The sequence below is a fragment of the Ailuropoda melanoleuca genome, chromosome 14, assembly GCF_002007445.2.
Source record: "Ailuropoda melanoleuca isolate Jingjing chromosome 14, ASM200744v2, whole genome shotgun sequence".
NCBI classification, from domain to species: domain Eukaryota; kingdom Metazoa; phylum Chordata; class Mammalia; order Carnivora; family Ursidae; genus Ailuropoda; species Ailuropoda melanoleuca.
The window spans coordinates 66,945,513-66,962,601 of NC_048231.1; the positions used below are offsets into that span (position 1 = coordinate 66,945,513).

The 17,089-nt window shown below is 40.5% G+C and overlaps 1 protein-coding gene across 2 annotated transcripts in view; it reads right to left on the bottom strand.

Moving 5' to 3' along the window:
* GAREM1 (GRB2 associated regulator of MAPK1 subtype 1) overlaps positions 1 to 15,811 on the bottom strand; it is a 193,322-nt gene extending 177,511 nt beyond the window's left edge. For both annotated transcript variants that reach the window (XM_002924742.4, XM_011231715.3), the window contains exon 1: positions 15,675 to 15,811. In XM_002924742.4, the coding sequence (XP_002924788.1) occupies positions 15,675 to 15,795 (121 nt within the window). In that variant the 5' untranslated portion in view covers positions 15,796 to 15,811. The remainder of the gene's footprint in view (positions 1 to 15,674) is intronic.
* Between the last annotated feature and the right edge of the window lie 1,278 nt (positions 15,812 to 17,089).

A 17,089-nucleotide genomic window follows, 5' to 3' on the forward strand; every position in this document is an offset into this window, starting at 1 on the left:
CACGGACACATCTTTTTGGAAGCCACCATTCAACACACTACACTGCGAGTGTGTATGTGAGTGTGTGTTGCAGACTGGGCCAAAGAACAGTCCTCAAACCAGGCTCGACTGAACATGAAAGACAGTGCCTGCCCTCATCGAGGATACAGTATGGTGGGGGATATAGAAATCAAGTTATTTTGGGGACGCCTGGGTAGCTGAGTTGGTTAAGCATCTGCTTTTGGCTCAAGTCATGATCTCAGGGTCCTGGGATGGAGCCCTACATCGGGCTCCCTGCTTCGTGGGGAGTCTGCTTCTCCCTCTCCCTCTCTCTGCTCATTTTTTTCCCCCTCTCTCTCTCTCTCTCTCAAATAAATAAAAAATTAAATTAAAAAAAAAAGAAATCAAGTTATTTCTTAAAGTCGAAAAACGTAGTATGAGGGAAAATTATACCATGGTTATATAGAACAGGGACCCTCGCCTTACCTTTGTTAAATGTGACATGTAACCCTGATATTTTCTCAATTAGAGATGGATAGTTCAGAGAACATTTCTTGATTTTCAGTTTAGATTCTCTCCCACCCTGTATTGGAACAGCCACTAAAAGTCCTCGTTTCACACATGTGCTTTGCACTTTAAGTTATCTGACTCAAAGAACTCCATGGAACCACCATAGGTCGCATAATTAAGGACACCACCCCTTGTAACACAGTCATTACTTCACAACAATTAAGAAAGAATAAACATGGCTGATTAAACTGTGACATGCCATTAATTATAAGATGCGTTCCAATTTCAGGGCTATTAAAATGCATGCTTTGGAATTAGTGAAATATGTCCATTTCCATTTTTAAATATGTTCTCATAACACATCACGACAAATTAAACAGCTTTTGATCAAATAGTATCACTAAATCTCAAGGTTCTTCTAACAAAATTTTAATGCTGAGTTGACTTCACCCAGACTCAGAATATTTTTCACCTTCTTTTCATGAGGTTAATATATGTAAATATAATTCAGTAAGTCCTAAAATAAGACATACCCTCATATATTGAGTCTCTTCTAAGCTGGAGATCATTTGAGAAGTCAGAGATTGGGAAATAACTATAAAACCCCTGAACTGAAAAGCAGGAAAGAGTGGCTGCTGGAATTGTCATTCCTTCCTTGCCCAGAACTTGCTGAAAGGTCAAAAGGTGCAAGAACAGAGTGCAGGCACCTGTGTGTGTAATGGGGCTTGCAAATACTTTAGGGATAAGCTGGAGTACCCCAAAACCCTATGTCAGAGTCCTACTACACCCTGTGAAATGTACAAAGGGAAAAGAAGACAGGACGCCTGCTCTCAGATGGCTTAGAAAGACATTATCTAAAAAGAGAAGTGATAAAGCTTCCACACATACCTGACTCCAACCTACAAAGTTCCTCATGGAATGCAGGATTGAGACTTTGTTGTAGTTTTACGCAGAGGTCATGCAGAAGAGGTTTCAGAGAATAATCTGAGTCTCTACTCACACTACTTATTTTCTCCTTTATTTATGCAGTCTGGGTTTTGACATTGGGATAAAAGGCCCATACTGCCCTATACTTTTCCTAAAAAGATGTAAGGCTGGTCCTTGCATGTGAAATTAAGAGGACTCAGGAAGACAATGCCATCAAAGATTTTGTGGGAGGTAAGGAAAATGTAAGAGAGATTTAAGTTTTTAAAATGAACAGATGTGGGCCATTATAAAATTTTTAAGCAATAAACGCACATATTAAGAATGGTGTGTGAGGGGCACCTGGGTGGCTCAGTTGGTTAAGCATCTGCCTTCGGCTCAGGTCATGATCCCAGGGTCCTGGGATCCAGTCCCGCATCGGGCTCCCTGCTCAGTAGGAGGCCTGCTTCTCCCTCTCCTGCTCCCCCTGCTTCTGTTCTCTCTCTGTCAACTAAATAAATAAAATCTTAAAAGAAAAAAAAAAAAAAGAATGGTGTGTGAAAGGGGCACCTTGCTGACTTGGTGGAGTGTGCCCCGACTCTTAATCTCGGGGTTGTGGGTCCAAGCCCCATGCTGGGTATAGAGATTACTTAAAAATAAAATAAAATGGGGCGCCTGGGTGGCTCAGCCAGTTAAGCATCTGCCTTCGGCTCAGGTCATGATCCTGGGTCCTGGGATCGAGTCCTGTGTTGGCCTCCTTGCTCAGTGGGGAGCTTGCTTCTCCCTTGCCTGCCTCTCTCTCTCTCATTCTCTCTGACAAATAAATAAATAAAATCTTTAAAATAAAATAAAATAAAAAATAAAAAATAAAAGAATAGTGTGGGAAAGTGTGCCCTTCATCCAAAAAATAATGGAGGAAATACATTTTCAATTAATTAAGTAGTCTACAGTTGAGTGAAACTTGCAAATGCTTCTTAAATACTGAAAGGCACATTCTCTTCCTCTCTCTGCCCCTCTCTCTCTCTCTCTCTCTCTCTCTCTCTCTCTCACACACACACACACACACACACACACACACACACACACGAACAGCAGCTTAGTGAAGTATCATTTTAAAACAGATTCTTCCCTGGAGAAAACTTATTGCCAAAGCATCTGGACTATATTCCAGAAGGCATTTAACAAGTTACTATCATTTCCCAGACTCACCAGGGTAGTACTGGCTTTAAAATGAATTAAAATTTTCTTTAGAAAAACAAACCTCAGGCCTCCCACAGCCATTGGAAGAGAAGAGTAAGTCAAGATTGGGGTGACCCTAGCCACTTCTCTTCTTTGAGGAATAAAGGATTGTTTTCAGATTGCATTAACTGCAAGTATTCTTAGATCACAGCCCAACGCATTCCCTGAAAGACAGGTGCAGTTGAAGTGTATTTTTTCTACTTTTAAAGAGCAAAATGAATTTGACAAAGATAGTTCAATTCAGTAGTTACGCAAACTTTAGAGTAAATGGGCTGGCATAACAACAATCTGGAAGAAAATAAAAATCTTACATCATATGCAAAAATTAATTCCAGACACATTAAAGACTTAAATAAAAAATTTTTAAATCTTCCTAGAATATCTAAGAGACACATATATTGTAAGAGTCAGGAAGATCTTTCTTAGCCAAGAGTGAAAACACAAGAAGACGACTTGTCTGTCCATATAAAAATTAGAAACTCTGAAATGGAGAAATATAACATAAACAAAGTCAATAGAAAAATATAAATAAGGAAAAATCTCTCTACAATATGCAAATAGCATCGAGAAATTGGCAAGAATGAGTCAACAACAGAAAAACCAGCAAAAAGTATGATTTCAATTTGCAGAAGAGCATTCTAAGTGGTAAACAATCATACAAAAAGGGCACAAAAATCACTAATAACCAGGGAAATGCAAATTAACATACCAATAAGATCTTATTTTGTATCCATTAGGCCGGCAAATATTTTTTAAAAACTTTATAAAAGCTAATGTTGACATGGACATGGAGAACTGGTATTCTCGTCCATCAATGATGGAAATGAGAATTGTTACGGACTTTTTGGCAACATCTATTAAATCAATTCCACCTCTGTGAATTGCGATACTGGGAATAGAAGGCCCACTTTCCCCTGTATTTCTTCTTAAAAGATTTAATTTTGATCTTTGCATGTGCAATTAAGAGAATCAGTAAGACAGTGCTATCAAAGATGTTTTAGGAGAAGAAATAAAAGATATGAGATAGAAATCACAGACTTCTATAGAAACAATGAGCAAATTAATGACTTAGGTATATGGACTTAGGTTTAGTGAAGTATAATTCAGAGGCTAATAATTTAGAAACGACTTGAACACCAATCAATAGAAGAGGAGTATTTCCACACTGTGGAATATTATGCAGCTATGAAAAAAGAATGAATCTGTTTTACACCTAGTATTTCAGAAAAATTCCCATGAGTGATATAAGCAAAAGGCAAAAAAATATATATATAATATAATCCCATGTTATTAAGCAATGACACATTTCTCTAACAGTATGTGCCTTTGTATGTGTATCTAATGTCAACGTGGGGTTTTGTGAGTATGGAGAAAAGAAGGCTATTGGGGCACCTGGGTGGCACAGCGGTTAAGCATCTGCCTTCGGCTCAGGGCGTGATCCCGGCGTTATGGGATTGAGCCCCACATCAGGCTCCTCTGCTATGAGCCTGCTTCTTCCTCTCCCACTCCCCCTGCTTGTGTCCTCTCTCACTGGCTGTCTCTATCTCTGTCGAATAAATAAATAAAATCTTTAAAAAAAAAAAAAAAGAAGGCTATGTACTGGATTATTAAAGTGGGTTGGTGGGTAGGCAGGGTTGGGTTGGAGGAATGGGGGTTGTTGTGAGGCGAGAAACCAAAACCAAAACAAAACCTAAAATGCCTTGTTCATGTAAAATTGTGTGTGTGTGTGTGTGTGTGTGTGTCTGTGTGTGTGAATAGAGGATACATGAGAAAGACAGTCACCAAAAGGCTGATGGTAGTTATCTCAAGGTAGCAGAAGCTCAGATAATCTTTAGTTTTTAAATATTTTTATGTATTCAAAATGAATGTTAATCATCAAGGGAAATGAACTTTTGTTTCATTGTGACAATTTTAAAACTAGATATTTATACTTAGTTCATATATTTCCCTCCTTCTCTTCCCTCTGGTCTCCACTTATTAGCATAAAACTCCTATAGAATTTATTGCACAGTATTCTTTTTTTTTTTAAGATTTTATTTATTTATTTGAGAGAGAGCACAGGCAGCCAGGGGTGGGGGAGGGGTAGAGGGAGAAGCAGGCTCTGCAGGGAGCCTGATGGGGGACTCAATCCCAGGACCCTGGGATCATGACCTGAGCCAAAGGCAGAAGCTTAACCAAATGAGTGAGTAAGAGTGAGGGGGAAGGGGAGAGGAGGGAGAGAGAGAAAGAGACTAGGGGGAGGGGCAAAAACAACTCATAAACTACCTGATCTACCGTAAAGTTAATTTGAGGCTTCTTTGGCAGTAAAACATAATCTTAACATCATCTTGAACTTCACTTTTAGCAACTGTCACTTCAACCCACTGATAAATAAAACTATTCAGAGTCTTCCGTGCCAAGTTGGTAAAGGGACAAGCATTTTATTCCCCATCAATCAATGCCTATACATAGAGAATTAAACTGGGCTTTTCTCCTTATCTGTGGTTCCCTTCTTCTTAGACATCACACTGAAGCTGACACTGACACAGATATTCAACAGAAGAAATGAAATGACATTCAAGCCATCACATTTGCTTTTCTCCCTGGTGTCTGGAAGTTGTCTGTGAATCTCTATTATTTATCCTCTCACATCAGCACTCAGGTTCTAAGCTTCAACAGGCTCTCATGTTGCTGTGGTTTACCTTTTGTGATAGAACAGAAAATGCCAACTGTCCCAAATATAGTAAATTTGTCAACTTATTCTTAGTCCTGAAAACCAAATAGTGATGAACCTTATTGGTCAGCTTAGTTTCACGCAATGCACAGGAATTTATCAACAACAAAGTATCTGTGGGGTCCTCTCCGTGACTTGAATTCATGTTGTGAATACACAGCAAGGTTTTACCAAAACTTTCATGAGATTATTTTATTTTATACAATGGAAGAGGATTCCTTCTTTCAGAGGACTGGCCAAAATGCAACAATGAACATAACACTTAAAACCAATATCCAGGTTGATAAAGAAAAGTATAGCTTTGAAAAACTCTGCCAAAAAATGGAATAAAGGGCTCATAAAATTCACAAAAGAAATATGACAAGATTATTGGTGATATTCTACTAGTAATCAAAGAAACACAAATTACAAAAAGTGCCAATTTTTAAATTATCTAAATTGGCAAAGACTAAGAAATAACTATGATATTCAATGATGTACAAAGTGTTAAGCCTACCTATTCACTGCTAATGGTACAAACGTTCCTGGGAACAATTTAGCAACACATATCAACAATCTAAAAATAATAAAGTCTGAATAATTATCCCATTTCCAGGAACCCCAAATAATGAAATGATATGAAACTGGCCAATTCAGTTACAAAGATATCCTTGAAAACATGATACTCAAAAGAACCAAATGTCTAACAACTGAAAAATGGCCAGGTAAATAATGGTTTATTGCTAATAACAAAATCCCATTCAGGCATAACAATTTTATTTTTAAGGGATACTAATAATGAAAAAAAATGCTCACGATCTGATGTGAAATAAAAAATGCAGTTTTTATACGGTTTGCTCTTTTTTTTTTTCTACTTTTATAGTCTCCATTTACATGCCATGCCTGCATAACAGGAAAATGTTAATAATGGTTACATAACAAGTTATATAACTTCTGGAATTAAAACTGATACTCATTTTTGTCATTTTTTTGGTCTATATTTTCCAAATTCTCAATAATAATGGTATCCAGAGGAAAACAGTAAATATCTTTTTAAAACAACCACCAAGCCTCTCTGGCAAAAGGAATAAAGCAGGGGGAAAAAGCACCTTTGAACAATTGGACATCTATTCCCATTGTGTACATCAGATCAGAGAGAAAATTGGAAAAGTATGCAAGTCAAAAAAGAATGTGAGGAGTGTCTTATAACAATAATTTTTTACAATTACACAACTTTTCATGGCTTACTTATAAAGTACTTTCACGTCTAATAGAGGACCTTTCAATGGACTTGCTTTAAGGTTTTATCTTGCGCTCAAGGAGGAAAAGAGAAAAGCTGGAGCAAGAGGTTCCAACTGAGCTGAAGAAAAACCTGTACAAGAAGATGTTAAGGAATTCGGGCTGAACACACAGCTATTTTGCTAAGGTTCTGTGTAGGAAAAAAAGGTGAAGAAAAAGCATCTAAGCACAAATCTAAATGGCAAAGACTGGTAAACAGCTCCCAATATCCAATGTTCCCCTCTCCTGTAGTAAGAACCCATGGGTATTGTGTCCAGTTAAACTCCAGTTCCTTACTTTCCTGCCTATAGAGGAGTAAGTCTTGGCCAATGAGATGCAAGTGAAGGGCTGTGTTAGGACCGCTGGTAAGGCATACCCTTGTACCCTTCCTGCTGTATGAGATGCAGACACGATGGCTAGAGCTCCAGCAGCCATGAAGGACCATGAAGTGAAAACCACCTCCTAAGGATGAAAAGCAGAAAGACAAGAGGAGCCTGCGTCCTTCACTCTGGATCTGCCATATCTATCCTGGAATATATGCCTTCAGACTCCTGTTATTTGAAAAGAAAGAAATCTCCATGTTGTATAAATCACTATCTTTTTTCCTGTTATGTACTACTAAAAAGTAACCTTAACTGATGTACCTGGCCATGATGAGCTTGAGAAAATTTCTTCTGATCCTGTCTATTCTCAGTGGCTCTCTATTTCTACCAAAAGATGGGACCAAAATAAACGGGGGGGGGGGGGGTGCAGCAGAATATCTGTATAAAGACTCATGTTACTTACTTATGTTTCAGTAGGTAATCTGTATCTTTTAGAGCTCTCTCTCTTTAAACACAACTAATTAAACTGCTTTTGACTTGGGTCTGGGGCTTGACTGATTTCATGGGTCAGTGTGGTTCAAGGTAAAAATGGAACTTGCATTATTTCAGCTGTTAACCTGAAACAGACTAAAATTGAAGATCTCAAGCATAAGCTTTCTGAGGACCAGCAATGACAATGGAATGGATGCTAGTCTTTGATTCCAACCATGCTTTGCTCGAAGGTTGCTGATAAAGAGAGAGGCAATTCCAAGTATCAATCATGTGTACAACACGTGCACAGATGGATATGAGGCATTGCATTAACCCATTTTTGAATGCATGACACATTGTTATATCCAGTGCTTCCTAATTACCTACAAGGTAACAGAATATTAAAATAGAAAAGTAAACATTGAACCCTTTTTGGTTACTTTTAGATATTTGAATCTAGTTCCCTGCCACAAGGAAGACACGGTCAATGTGAACTAATCATCCAAACTAATTATCAAGAGCAAATCTTCATTTCTAACATCATAAACTCTGGTATTGAGAAGACCGTCATATCTGAGAAAGAAAATGTCTGACCAAGGAAGTTTTCCTCTACTGAGTGGAGAAAAGCAACAGATTATAACTTACTTTAAATCTTAAAGCACTGTTCACATTCCCTCCTAAACTGTAAGCAGGCCTAATCGTAATAATTTACTGAAGATGTTAAATATTAACCTAAATGACAAATATCTTCATAACTATAAGACTTCACATTGCATTTTAAATTCAATAACTTGGTATTTATTAAACAACCATTAAGCCATCAAAGCCCAAGTGATATTTAAATACTTCAAACTAGGTTTAAGAATTAGCAGAATCAATTAAAATGACTTACCCTTTAATTACAAAGTAATTCATCCACAAAACTGGAAAAAGGCTTGGGAACATTGTTTTTTCCTTCTTTTACCACCATGTAATACTCCCACAAGGGCATAAAAGGAAACTCATTGTCTGGGATTAAGACACTAAGGTTTCAAGTCAATCTTGGGGCTATTCTAGGAAGATGACAACTGTACCAAATTAGCAGTTGTAGTTTTGTAACACTATTTAAACCAAGTGGCTTACTTTGCTTAGAAGTAAAATCCCTGGTACCCTGAGAAGATGAAACACTGGAGAGTTAAATGGTTAGCTGACTACCCAATCAGTCCTATTCTTTATTATACCGTAAGAGTTGACTAATTCCAAAGACTGATGGTATTCTAATCCATACAAGATTAAAAAGTCAACAACATAGCCACATGTAATATGTAAAGGAGGCATCTTAATTTCAGAACAAAAGAACTAGCGAGAGAGCAAAGAATCTAAAAACGAGTTGTAATTTCCAGAAATCATTTATTTAAAATATTAATAACTAATGATCCTAAGAATCATTATTTCATCATGATGGTCCACCACCAAGTCTTTATTTTCCCTACTGCTAATTTTAAGACCTACCATCTTCGTTCCAATTTACATATTTATGAATATGTCTATCACTGTTGAAACAAAAGTGAAATTCTATTTCAAACATGCAGAGGTCACAGATGCTTTAGTAATATACACATTTTGGACCTGAAAATTTTTAATTCGGAGATTTGCTCATTCATATATTAACTGCTTATGAACTATCTCTTATATGCCAGGCATTGTGCTAGGAGCTGGGAAATAGCAAAAATAATTGTAGATACCTTGAACCTGAAATTCAAGTAAATATTTTTGTGCCAATAAGGAGTAGGGGTGGGGGCTGAGGGGGGGGCGCATCTTCTTGTGGAAATGTCTTCTAAACGGCTTAAATCCCATGAGATTTAAAATATTTTAACAGGTACTTTCTATTTTGTCAAACATGACAAAATAATACATAAACCAGCAATAAAAGTTATTTTTCAAGTTACCTATAATAGCTGGTGTTCTTAAGATTGATAGTCCTGCTGAAGACCAGAGGGAGTTCATGAGTCTTCCTAGAACTGCAGCTCAGTAAGTAAAAAGACAGATACCTCAGGAATCTCAAAAATAAACGAGTTTACAAGCTGGCCTACTAGGACTTACTATTTCAATAAGGCAGCCAAAGGAGCAAAAGAGACTCAAATGCGCTCTTTAAACTATGATACAGTCGATTACAATGGTCAAACCAGTTTTCCTTTTACAGACAACCGAGTGTCTTAAGGCTTTCAAAACGGCCATCTTACTTGACAAGCAAGAGTGCTGAAGGAGCTATGTCCAAATCTTGTCTTGTGGGTCTGAATGCTTACCACTGCCCATTGTCGTCCAAAATGTCCCTTCCTATTCTTTTTTCATTAATGTGTTCGCATAGCCCATTAGAATAGGGTGTAACTACAGAAAAGTGAAAGAATATCATATATAAAAAAAATGTTCAAGAGGTTTTATCACCCACTTGGCATACAACATTATACAAGGCACTCCTTTCCTGCTAACAGTTATATAAGTGCTCAGAAAATCATCAAGCCACTAAAAGTACTGGTGAGTATCTACTAGAAAAAGATTAAAGTGTCTTGATAGCGTTTGGTCAGACTTACATGTGATGCTGGATTAAGTTAAAAGTTTCTTTCCTAACTTCCTGCCCCGGTCTCTCCCAAACCCAATCTTGGGTTAGTTAGTTCATAACACTTTCTCTCTGATAAAGACCTTAATGCCACCTTTTTATAACCTGTGGATTACCAGATCCGGAATACTCAGAAGGAAATAGCCTAAAGTCACTCAGAGCGCTTCCCTCAGTATCTTTAGCTGTACACAAGTCCTCAAGTATTATTCAGTGCACTTCTTTTATACTCTGAAGCCTCCCTCTCAACTGGTCTACACCTCCACTACTCCAATCTTATGTATGTGTGCTGTTTTGCAATACACATATATTACTGCATTTAAGTCTCACGGTAAGCAGACACACAAGAACGCAGGCTGCATGAGGACAGAGATTCCTGATTTGTTCAGTTTTATTGTCCCCATACGTATTACAGGGCTTGACACATGCTTACTAAATATCAGCTGATTGAATAAACAAATTAACCAGTAACGATGAGATACGTGGACCAGTATAACGTACATCTTTTTCTGCATGAGATTTCTACAAATCAAAGGGGTTAAGAGACCTGACCAAGATCACGTAACTATGAAATGGCAGCCCATGAGCCTGGGGGAGAGGTTTCTAGGCTCCAAATTCAGCATCCTTTCAACTACTGTGTCTCCCACCCGGGGTGTATGTGCCGTCTTAAAATATACAATGCCAGGGGAAATGAAGCCACGGAGAAGCAGATCTTCTGGGAATAAGAAGGACACTAAGTTAATTTAGAAAAAAATCACATACACACACACACACACACACATCAATCATAGGTTTTTGAGAACTTAGAGTCAAAAATAAAACACAGATCTAGAAACACCTTTGACATCTGCAAACAGCCACATGGAGCCTCCCTGTGTTCAGAGTGCCCGTGTCTCTGTTCCTTCAGCCTTCCAGGCACTTGCATGCTAGCTTGGGAAGCGCTTCCACACAAAGCAAGGGCCAAGCTCCCACAGTGCCAACACACCTGGGGCTGAGCACCAGCTGACTCCTCTGCACAGCTGGAAAGGAGAGGCTGCTGCTGACCCATCATTGCAGCTGCCTCCCAACTCCTACCATCTTATTCTCCCTCCCAGTCATTCCATGGGCTTCGTACACCTTTTCCTTTCAGCAAACGGCCATGAACTCATCTTTCATTGATGGAGGCCAGCATTCTTCGATGTACAGGGGTACATGTCTGATGCAAAGCCAATACTTCCCATCACAGCTGTAAGGGAGTCAATTTCCAGAACTCCAGCTTCCCAATAGTCTCTTGTCTAAAAATTTATTTGCCTGGGATCTTGGCTATGATGGGGGGCCGTCCACCCCATGATGAATGGAAGCTGTCCTCCACTACCTCCCCCTTACAAAGACCCTTCACCCACTTTACAGAAACAATGCATCTTTAGATCTTTCTAAGCGGCATTACCCCGGGGGTGTAAAGACCTCAGGGTGACTAACAAAGAAACAAATAAAAACATGAATGCATGTAAAGGAGTAAGTCTTTAGCGTCTGGGTTGCACTGCCTTTTCTAAGTCAGGTAATTCCCAATTCTTCATTTCAAACAACCAGAAATATTCAAATACAAAGAGCCCTAAGGTCAAAAGACACATAAAATACCGGGTTTCAATTTACATGTATTTTTGTTACAGAAAGAAAGTATGATAGAGTGACCGATACAGAACTTTCAAGCGTAAAAATATATTGGGATAGAATTTTGTAGGGGAAGGAAAATGAAAATATGAATTTAAGGAGGAAAAAAAGGTGTAAAGATTTTAACTGTTTAAGAACTTACTCATGCATTTTTTTAAAAAAATGATACTGGGAATCGATGATAGACCTACTAAAGTATTTTTAATGATACAATTTAAAAGGTCAAGATTTATAATATGCTGAAAAATGACATTCTGTGCAACTATTTAAACTTAAGATGAAAAGTTTCAGCAATCAGCTTAAAAATGTGCCTAGGGTACAGACTTCTACAGGATGTTTTAGGAGCGATGGGAACAAAAAAAGTGGAAGAGCACTGCTACAGACTAACCATTGGAGACTTTCCGAGGGAAATAACTGAAGAGACAAAGAATGAACCATTTCCCACCTACCTAGCTGTGAGTTAGGATGGGCTGGAGATGGGGCGGATATTAGCATTTGCTCCCCCCTCTTCTTGGTCATCAACACATCTGTTGAACTTGGTTCTACAGCCAACAGTGCCTAAACTGATGACCAGGTTAAATATCTAATGTCAGCTGTACTGCGGATGGGGTTAGCTCTTGGATGATGAGCTTGGATCTCACTCCCTAAGGAGAATTGCTTCTTCTTGAGTACTTTTGTGTTTTCCAAAAAAATTCATGAGGCAAAACCATGAAGGCTCACTATTTTGTATTTCTCTTATCATACGATGACAAATTTCACCACTGGAGTTCCAATACTGAATGTGTCTATCTGACTGGCATTTCAGACGTAACATGCATTGTGCAAGGAATTGGAGAGTTCTTTACTGTGTAGTTAATATTTTAAGTATGGCAAATGTACTGAGGAGTAATCTCAACAGGCACATCTACGTACGTAAGCCCTCAAATACCATTTTTTTCCTTCTTTTTCTGATTTCGTATTCTCTTCTTCCCCACTGCCCCTTACGTCTTGTCAGCTGCTCCTTTGGGAAGCAGAAAGTAGTCTAAATATGATGGATGAGGCCAGCACTTAATTCGGTGTCTACACTGTTTGAAAAATATTGACTTTCCGGTCCTCAAGCTCTCAGAGAGACAGTGGGGCTATTTAGAGTAGACATTAGATCTACTTTAAACCTACTCCCATTTAGTATGAGGAGGTAAAGTTTGAGATAAAAGGTCTTTCTTTAGAGTCAGAAAGTTAGCTGAAAATCCCACTCCACACATTTACCAAATATGTCACTCAATTTCGCTGAATCTCAGGTTCCCAAAGTCCTTAAAATGGGGTGCTGAGGATTTGAGACAATACGCATCAAGCACCTAGAAATGTACAGCACACAGTAGGCATTCAATAATCAACAGTTATGAAGTCAGATGTTTAATGTTTTTTAATGACTGCTTAAAATTAGTCAATAGTTCTCTCTTGGCATCATGTCAGCTAGTGGCATGTTTTTCAGTTTCTTTCTAGTCTCTTTTAAAATAAGTGATTTGGAAAATGACTACCTTTCATGTCTAAGTATGGGGTGTGTGTGTGTAAAATGTACCTGCAGTACTAAAACTGGCAAAGGGACACAGAATGAGGACTACACAAAACTTGAGGTTTCACCTACAGCTTTTATAAATATGGTGATGTGTCCTGAATACGTCCTCAGCATTGCTGTGAAATGTGATTAAAAATAAGCATGGAATCAATGATCGACTCTGAAAGGCTTTCCAAATTTACTTTGTAAATTAACACTTCCCCTCAACGGATTAGCAAAGGTTTTTGTTTTTGTTTTTTATTAAGGATACTTAACATTGTAAGGCTGTAGGGAGAGTGGTACTCCTATAATTCTCACGGTAGTCAAAATGAGTATCACCTTTAGACTCTGAAGCAATTTGACAATGTATACGAAGGACTCAAAAAGGATTCACATACTCATTCAGAAAGGCAGGAATGTATACCAACACAAACAAACAGATTTATGGGTAAGGGTCTTCATTACATCACAACTTGTAATAGTAAAAAACAAAGCAGCTGATGTCTACTGTAGGGAAATAGACTATACAGCAGAGTCATCCTCTGGAATAGTATGCAGCTATTAAAAACGAAAAAAATTAAATAAGATGGGATTGTTAAGTGAAAGAAACAAGATATAAAGCAGTATTTGGCTATGATTCCAAATTTGTGTGTGCCACTGTTGATTCTCGAGGGGTAATAAGAGAAAATTTACAATCAAGAATTGGAATTACACGGTGATCAAAATCCATTCCACAGCTTGAAAGGACACAGTGTTAAGACTTTCTACCCACATCCTAATTTTAAAAAGAAGTGTGGGATGAGTACACTGCTGATTCAGACCCTTCTTATGAATGACAGGGATAGGAAAGCAGATAATAAAGCTAAAAGTTCTATCTGCAACTGACATTCAGCCTCTTTAAACTTTCAATTAAATGAAGCTTTTAGGTGACTTTTATACCATATGCATCAATGCTTTCTGCCTAGGTAAGAAGTTTTGGCAGTGTGCAGTGATGAGAGAAGGTCAGAAAAAGTGAGGACTCAAAACCTTCCAAAATATACAATTTTGCACAGCGGAAGAGGAAATGAAACACTGTGAATACGAATATGCACACACAAACATACACACACACAAACACAGACTGAGACCTGCAAATACACAGTTAAAGCACAGAACACTTCCCCACCCCCACTGCAAGCAGAAATGCCTCAACACACCACCTGTCCTTCCTGGGTTCATCTGCACTTCATTACTAGTTTGAAAACTCCTAGTTTATTCCCACTACCAAGACCAACCAAACAAGGCTAGAAAGCATGGCCAAGATTGCTTTCGTGAATTTTCTTGCATTTATTTCTCACATCGGTCCTTCAAAATGTCTAATCTAACCGCACAGATAAGAAACAGAATAAAAATGCCTTTGGACATTCATACATCTCATGTTACACACTTTACTCCAGAAAAGGAGTAACCCAAATCCATGTGACTTGAAATGACATCTTTCTACTGAGTGCTCTTCTTTCTGACTTGGCCTGTGTGACCACAGTTCTATCTGCTCGCCTGCCAGCCTGGGCCCAAGTGCTTCTAAGCAGCCCCATGGCAGAGCATGTTCCTGAAAACAGTCTGAAATTACATGAAGCCCAAATCAACTGAAGTTATTGCGAAAACAAGGCAAAACACACCTAAATTGCCACCTTACATGTTACAATTCACACTGAAAGGGGTCTACTTGCTTGACAGTATGCACTTGTTTGCAGATATCACACTGCAGAGCAAACAGCTGGGGGATGTTTGGTTGGTTTCTGGTGGCCAGTTTCAGGAAATACAAGCATTTCTTAGTTCTGAGCTCAGGTTCCAAATCAATATAGGTTTTGGAGACGTAAATTTTTTCCAGGCTCCAAATGTGCTAAGCTAATAATTAACCTTAAGCATACCATCACTTCTGCTAAAAACATTTTCTACACTCAGCCCCAAATTACTTTCAGTTCGGTTAAACAAAACAGACAAGCTGTAATAAAAGGTCTCTGAGAAATGTGATCCCTTTCACTGGTCACCCAGGAGCTTTTCCTCTTAAATCTGCTGCTTCTTGGGGGGGGGGGGTGTTGGGGGGTGTTTAGGAGAGCATCCAAAATAAAGATGCCACCCAAAGCACAATGATTTTGTAAGAAAGTTGCCTAAGATAACTCTTCAGCGTTTCCCAGGTTGAGTAATTCTTGCAGGCGGGTGGGGAGGGACAGCTCGCCTCCAAAATTACTATCTGCAGAGGTTTCCCCAATGTTGATTTTTTTTTTAAGGCGTCCTTTTTAATTACACTGCAAGGGCTCTGATTTTCACATCTCTAGCTGCTGCTGGGGGTAGCTGAGAGCAACGCGCCAGGGCTGCGGCAGCCGCTCCGGCCAACTCCAGCGCCGAGAGGGTGGGGGCGGGCAGCCCACTCCCCACCCTGTCCCTCCCTCCCCAGCACCCGCGCGCACACCCTCGCCGAGAGCGGGTCTGCCCTGAGCCGGCGGCCGGGCCGGGACTCACCGCTGTCCAGCCGCGCGATCTGGGGCAGCCGGTAAGTGCTGACCAGCAGGTCGAGCGGAACGGCCACCGAGCTCCACTTCACATCCTTGAGGCTGCAGCCCAGCGAGGGCGCCGGGTCCATCTTCCCCGCCTCCTCCTGCCCCTTNCTCTTACCCCTTTCCCTCCGCCTCGAGCGTGTGAGGAGGAGCCCCGGGTCTGAGAAACGCCATAGCAGCGCTCCCAGCACTGACCAACAAGGTGCGAGCAACGCCTGCGCAGCTCGGGGAGACACCGCCTCCGCCTCCGCCTCCGCCTCCGCCTCCCCGGCGCCGCCCGCTCCGCCTCCCGCTTGGCCTCCGCCTCCCGCGGCTCGGCTGGCTCGGCTGGGCGTCAGCCTCCCGGCCGCGGCCGCCAACGCCAGCGGCTCGGCGCGCTCTACAAGCTTTAGCTCTCGCTCCCCCGTCCGACCGCTCCGGCGCCCTGCAGCCTCCCGGGCGTCATTGTGCGCCCAGACTCCTTCCCAGCCCAGGGCTCTTCCCGGAGCCCAGCGGGAGCGGAGCGAGCTCGGCAATCTTTCTCCTAGTCGTGGCGTCGGCCACTCTCCCTTGCTACTTCCCACCCGGCCGCTGGAGTTGCTAATACGGGCCACAAAAGAGATGTCTTTGGTGTTCACCTCTTGAGAGTGTCACAGACAGACCAGGAGGGGAAAGGCAGGCGTGGAGCACACGTTGGTGTTTCTCCCCCAACCCCACAACTTTACCAGCGGAGCTGGAAGTTAATCCTACCAGTATAGACTTTGCTAGGCAGCCTGGAAAACTCCGAAACACCGAGATGGAGAAAGGTGATGATGAATGATCAGTGCCCACGGAAGGGAAGGTGACCATTCTGTTCAGTACCTTTGCTGCACAAACGAGATCCTGGAGACCGCGAGATAGGAGGTCACCAAGCACGCCAAGGCAAAGAGCAAACTAGGTTACCTGGAGCCTCCTGGGGCCAGCTGTTTTCACATGCTTTTCTCAATTCACTTCCAGTCTTTTAAGCTTGGGATAATTCCCGTTTTCTAGATACGCATACCAAAGCATTAGGTAGTTTGGCAAGATTACACAGCTTGTACACAGCAGTGCTAGGATTCAAATCCCCAGTTTACGTTCCATGATAAATCGTTGTTTCCCCCGGTAGTGCGCATGGCCTGCTCACTGTCGCACAGCTCAGAAGGTAAAGGTGGCTGTAGAGTTCCTCTTAATCCAAGCAGATCCTGACCTTCTTGTGCTAATATTTTTTTAGCATTATTTTACACTAGCAGAGGTGAGTGGTTGCCAGGTGAAAGGGTTGCATATCAACTCGTTCTGTTTTTCAACACGGATTCAGTGTTCAGTGCATAAGGCAGAACAAGCACCTGGTTCGCCCACCCACTTGAAAACATCCTTCAGCCTTTC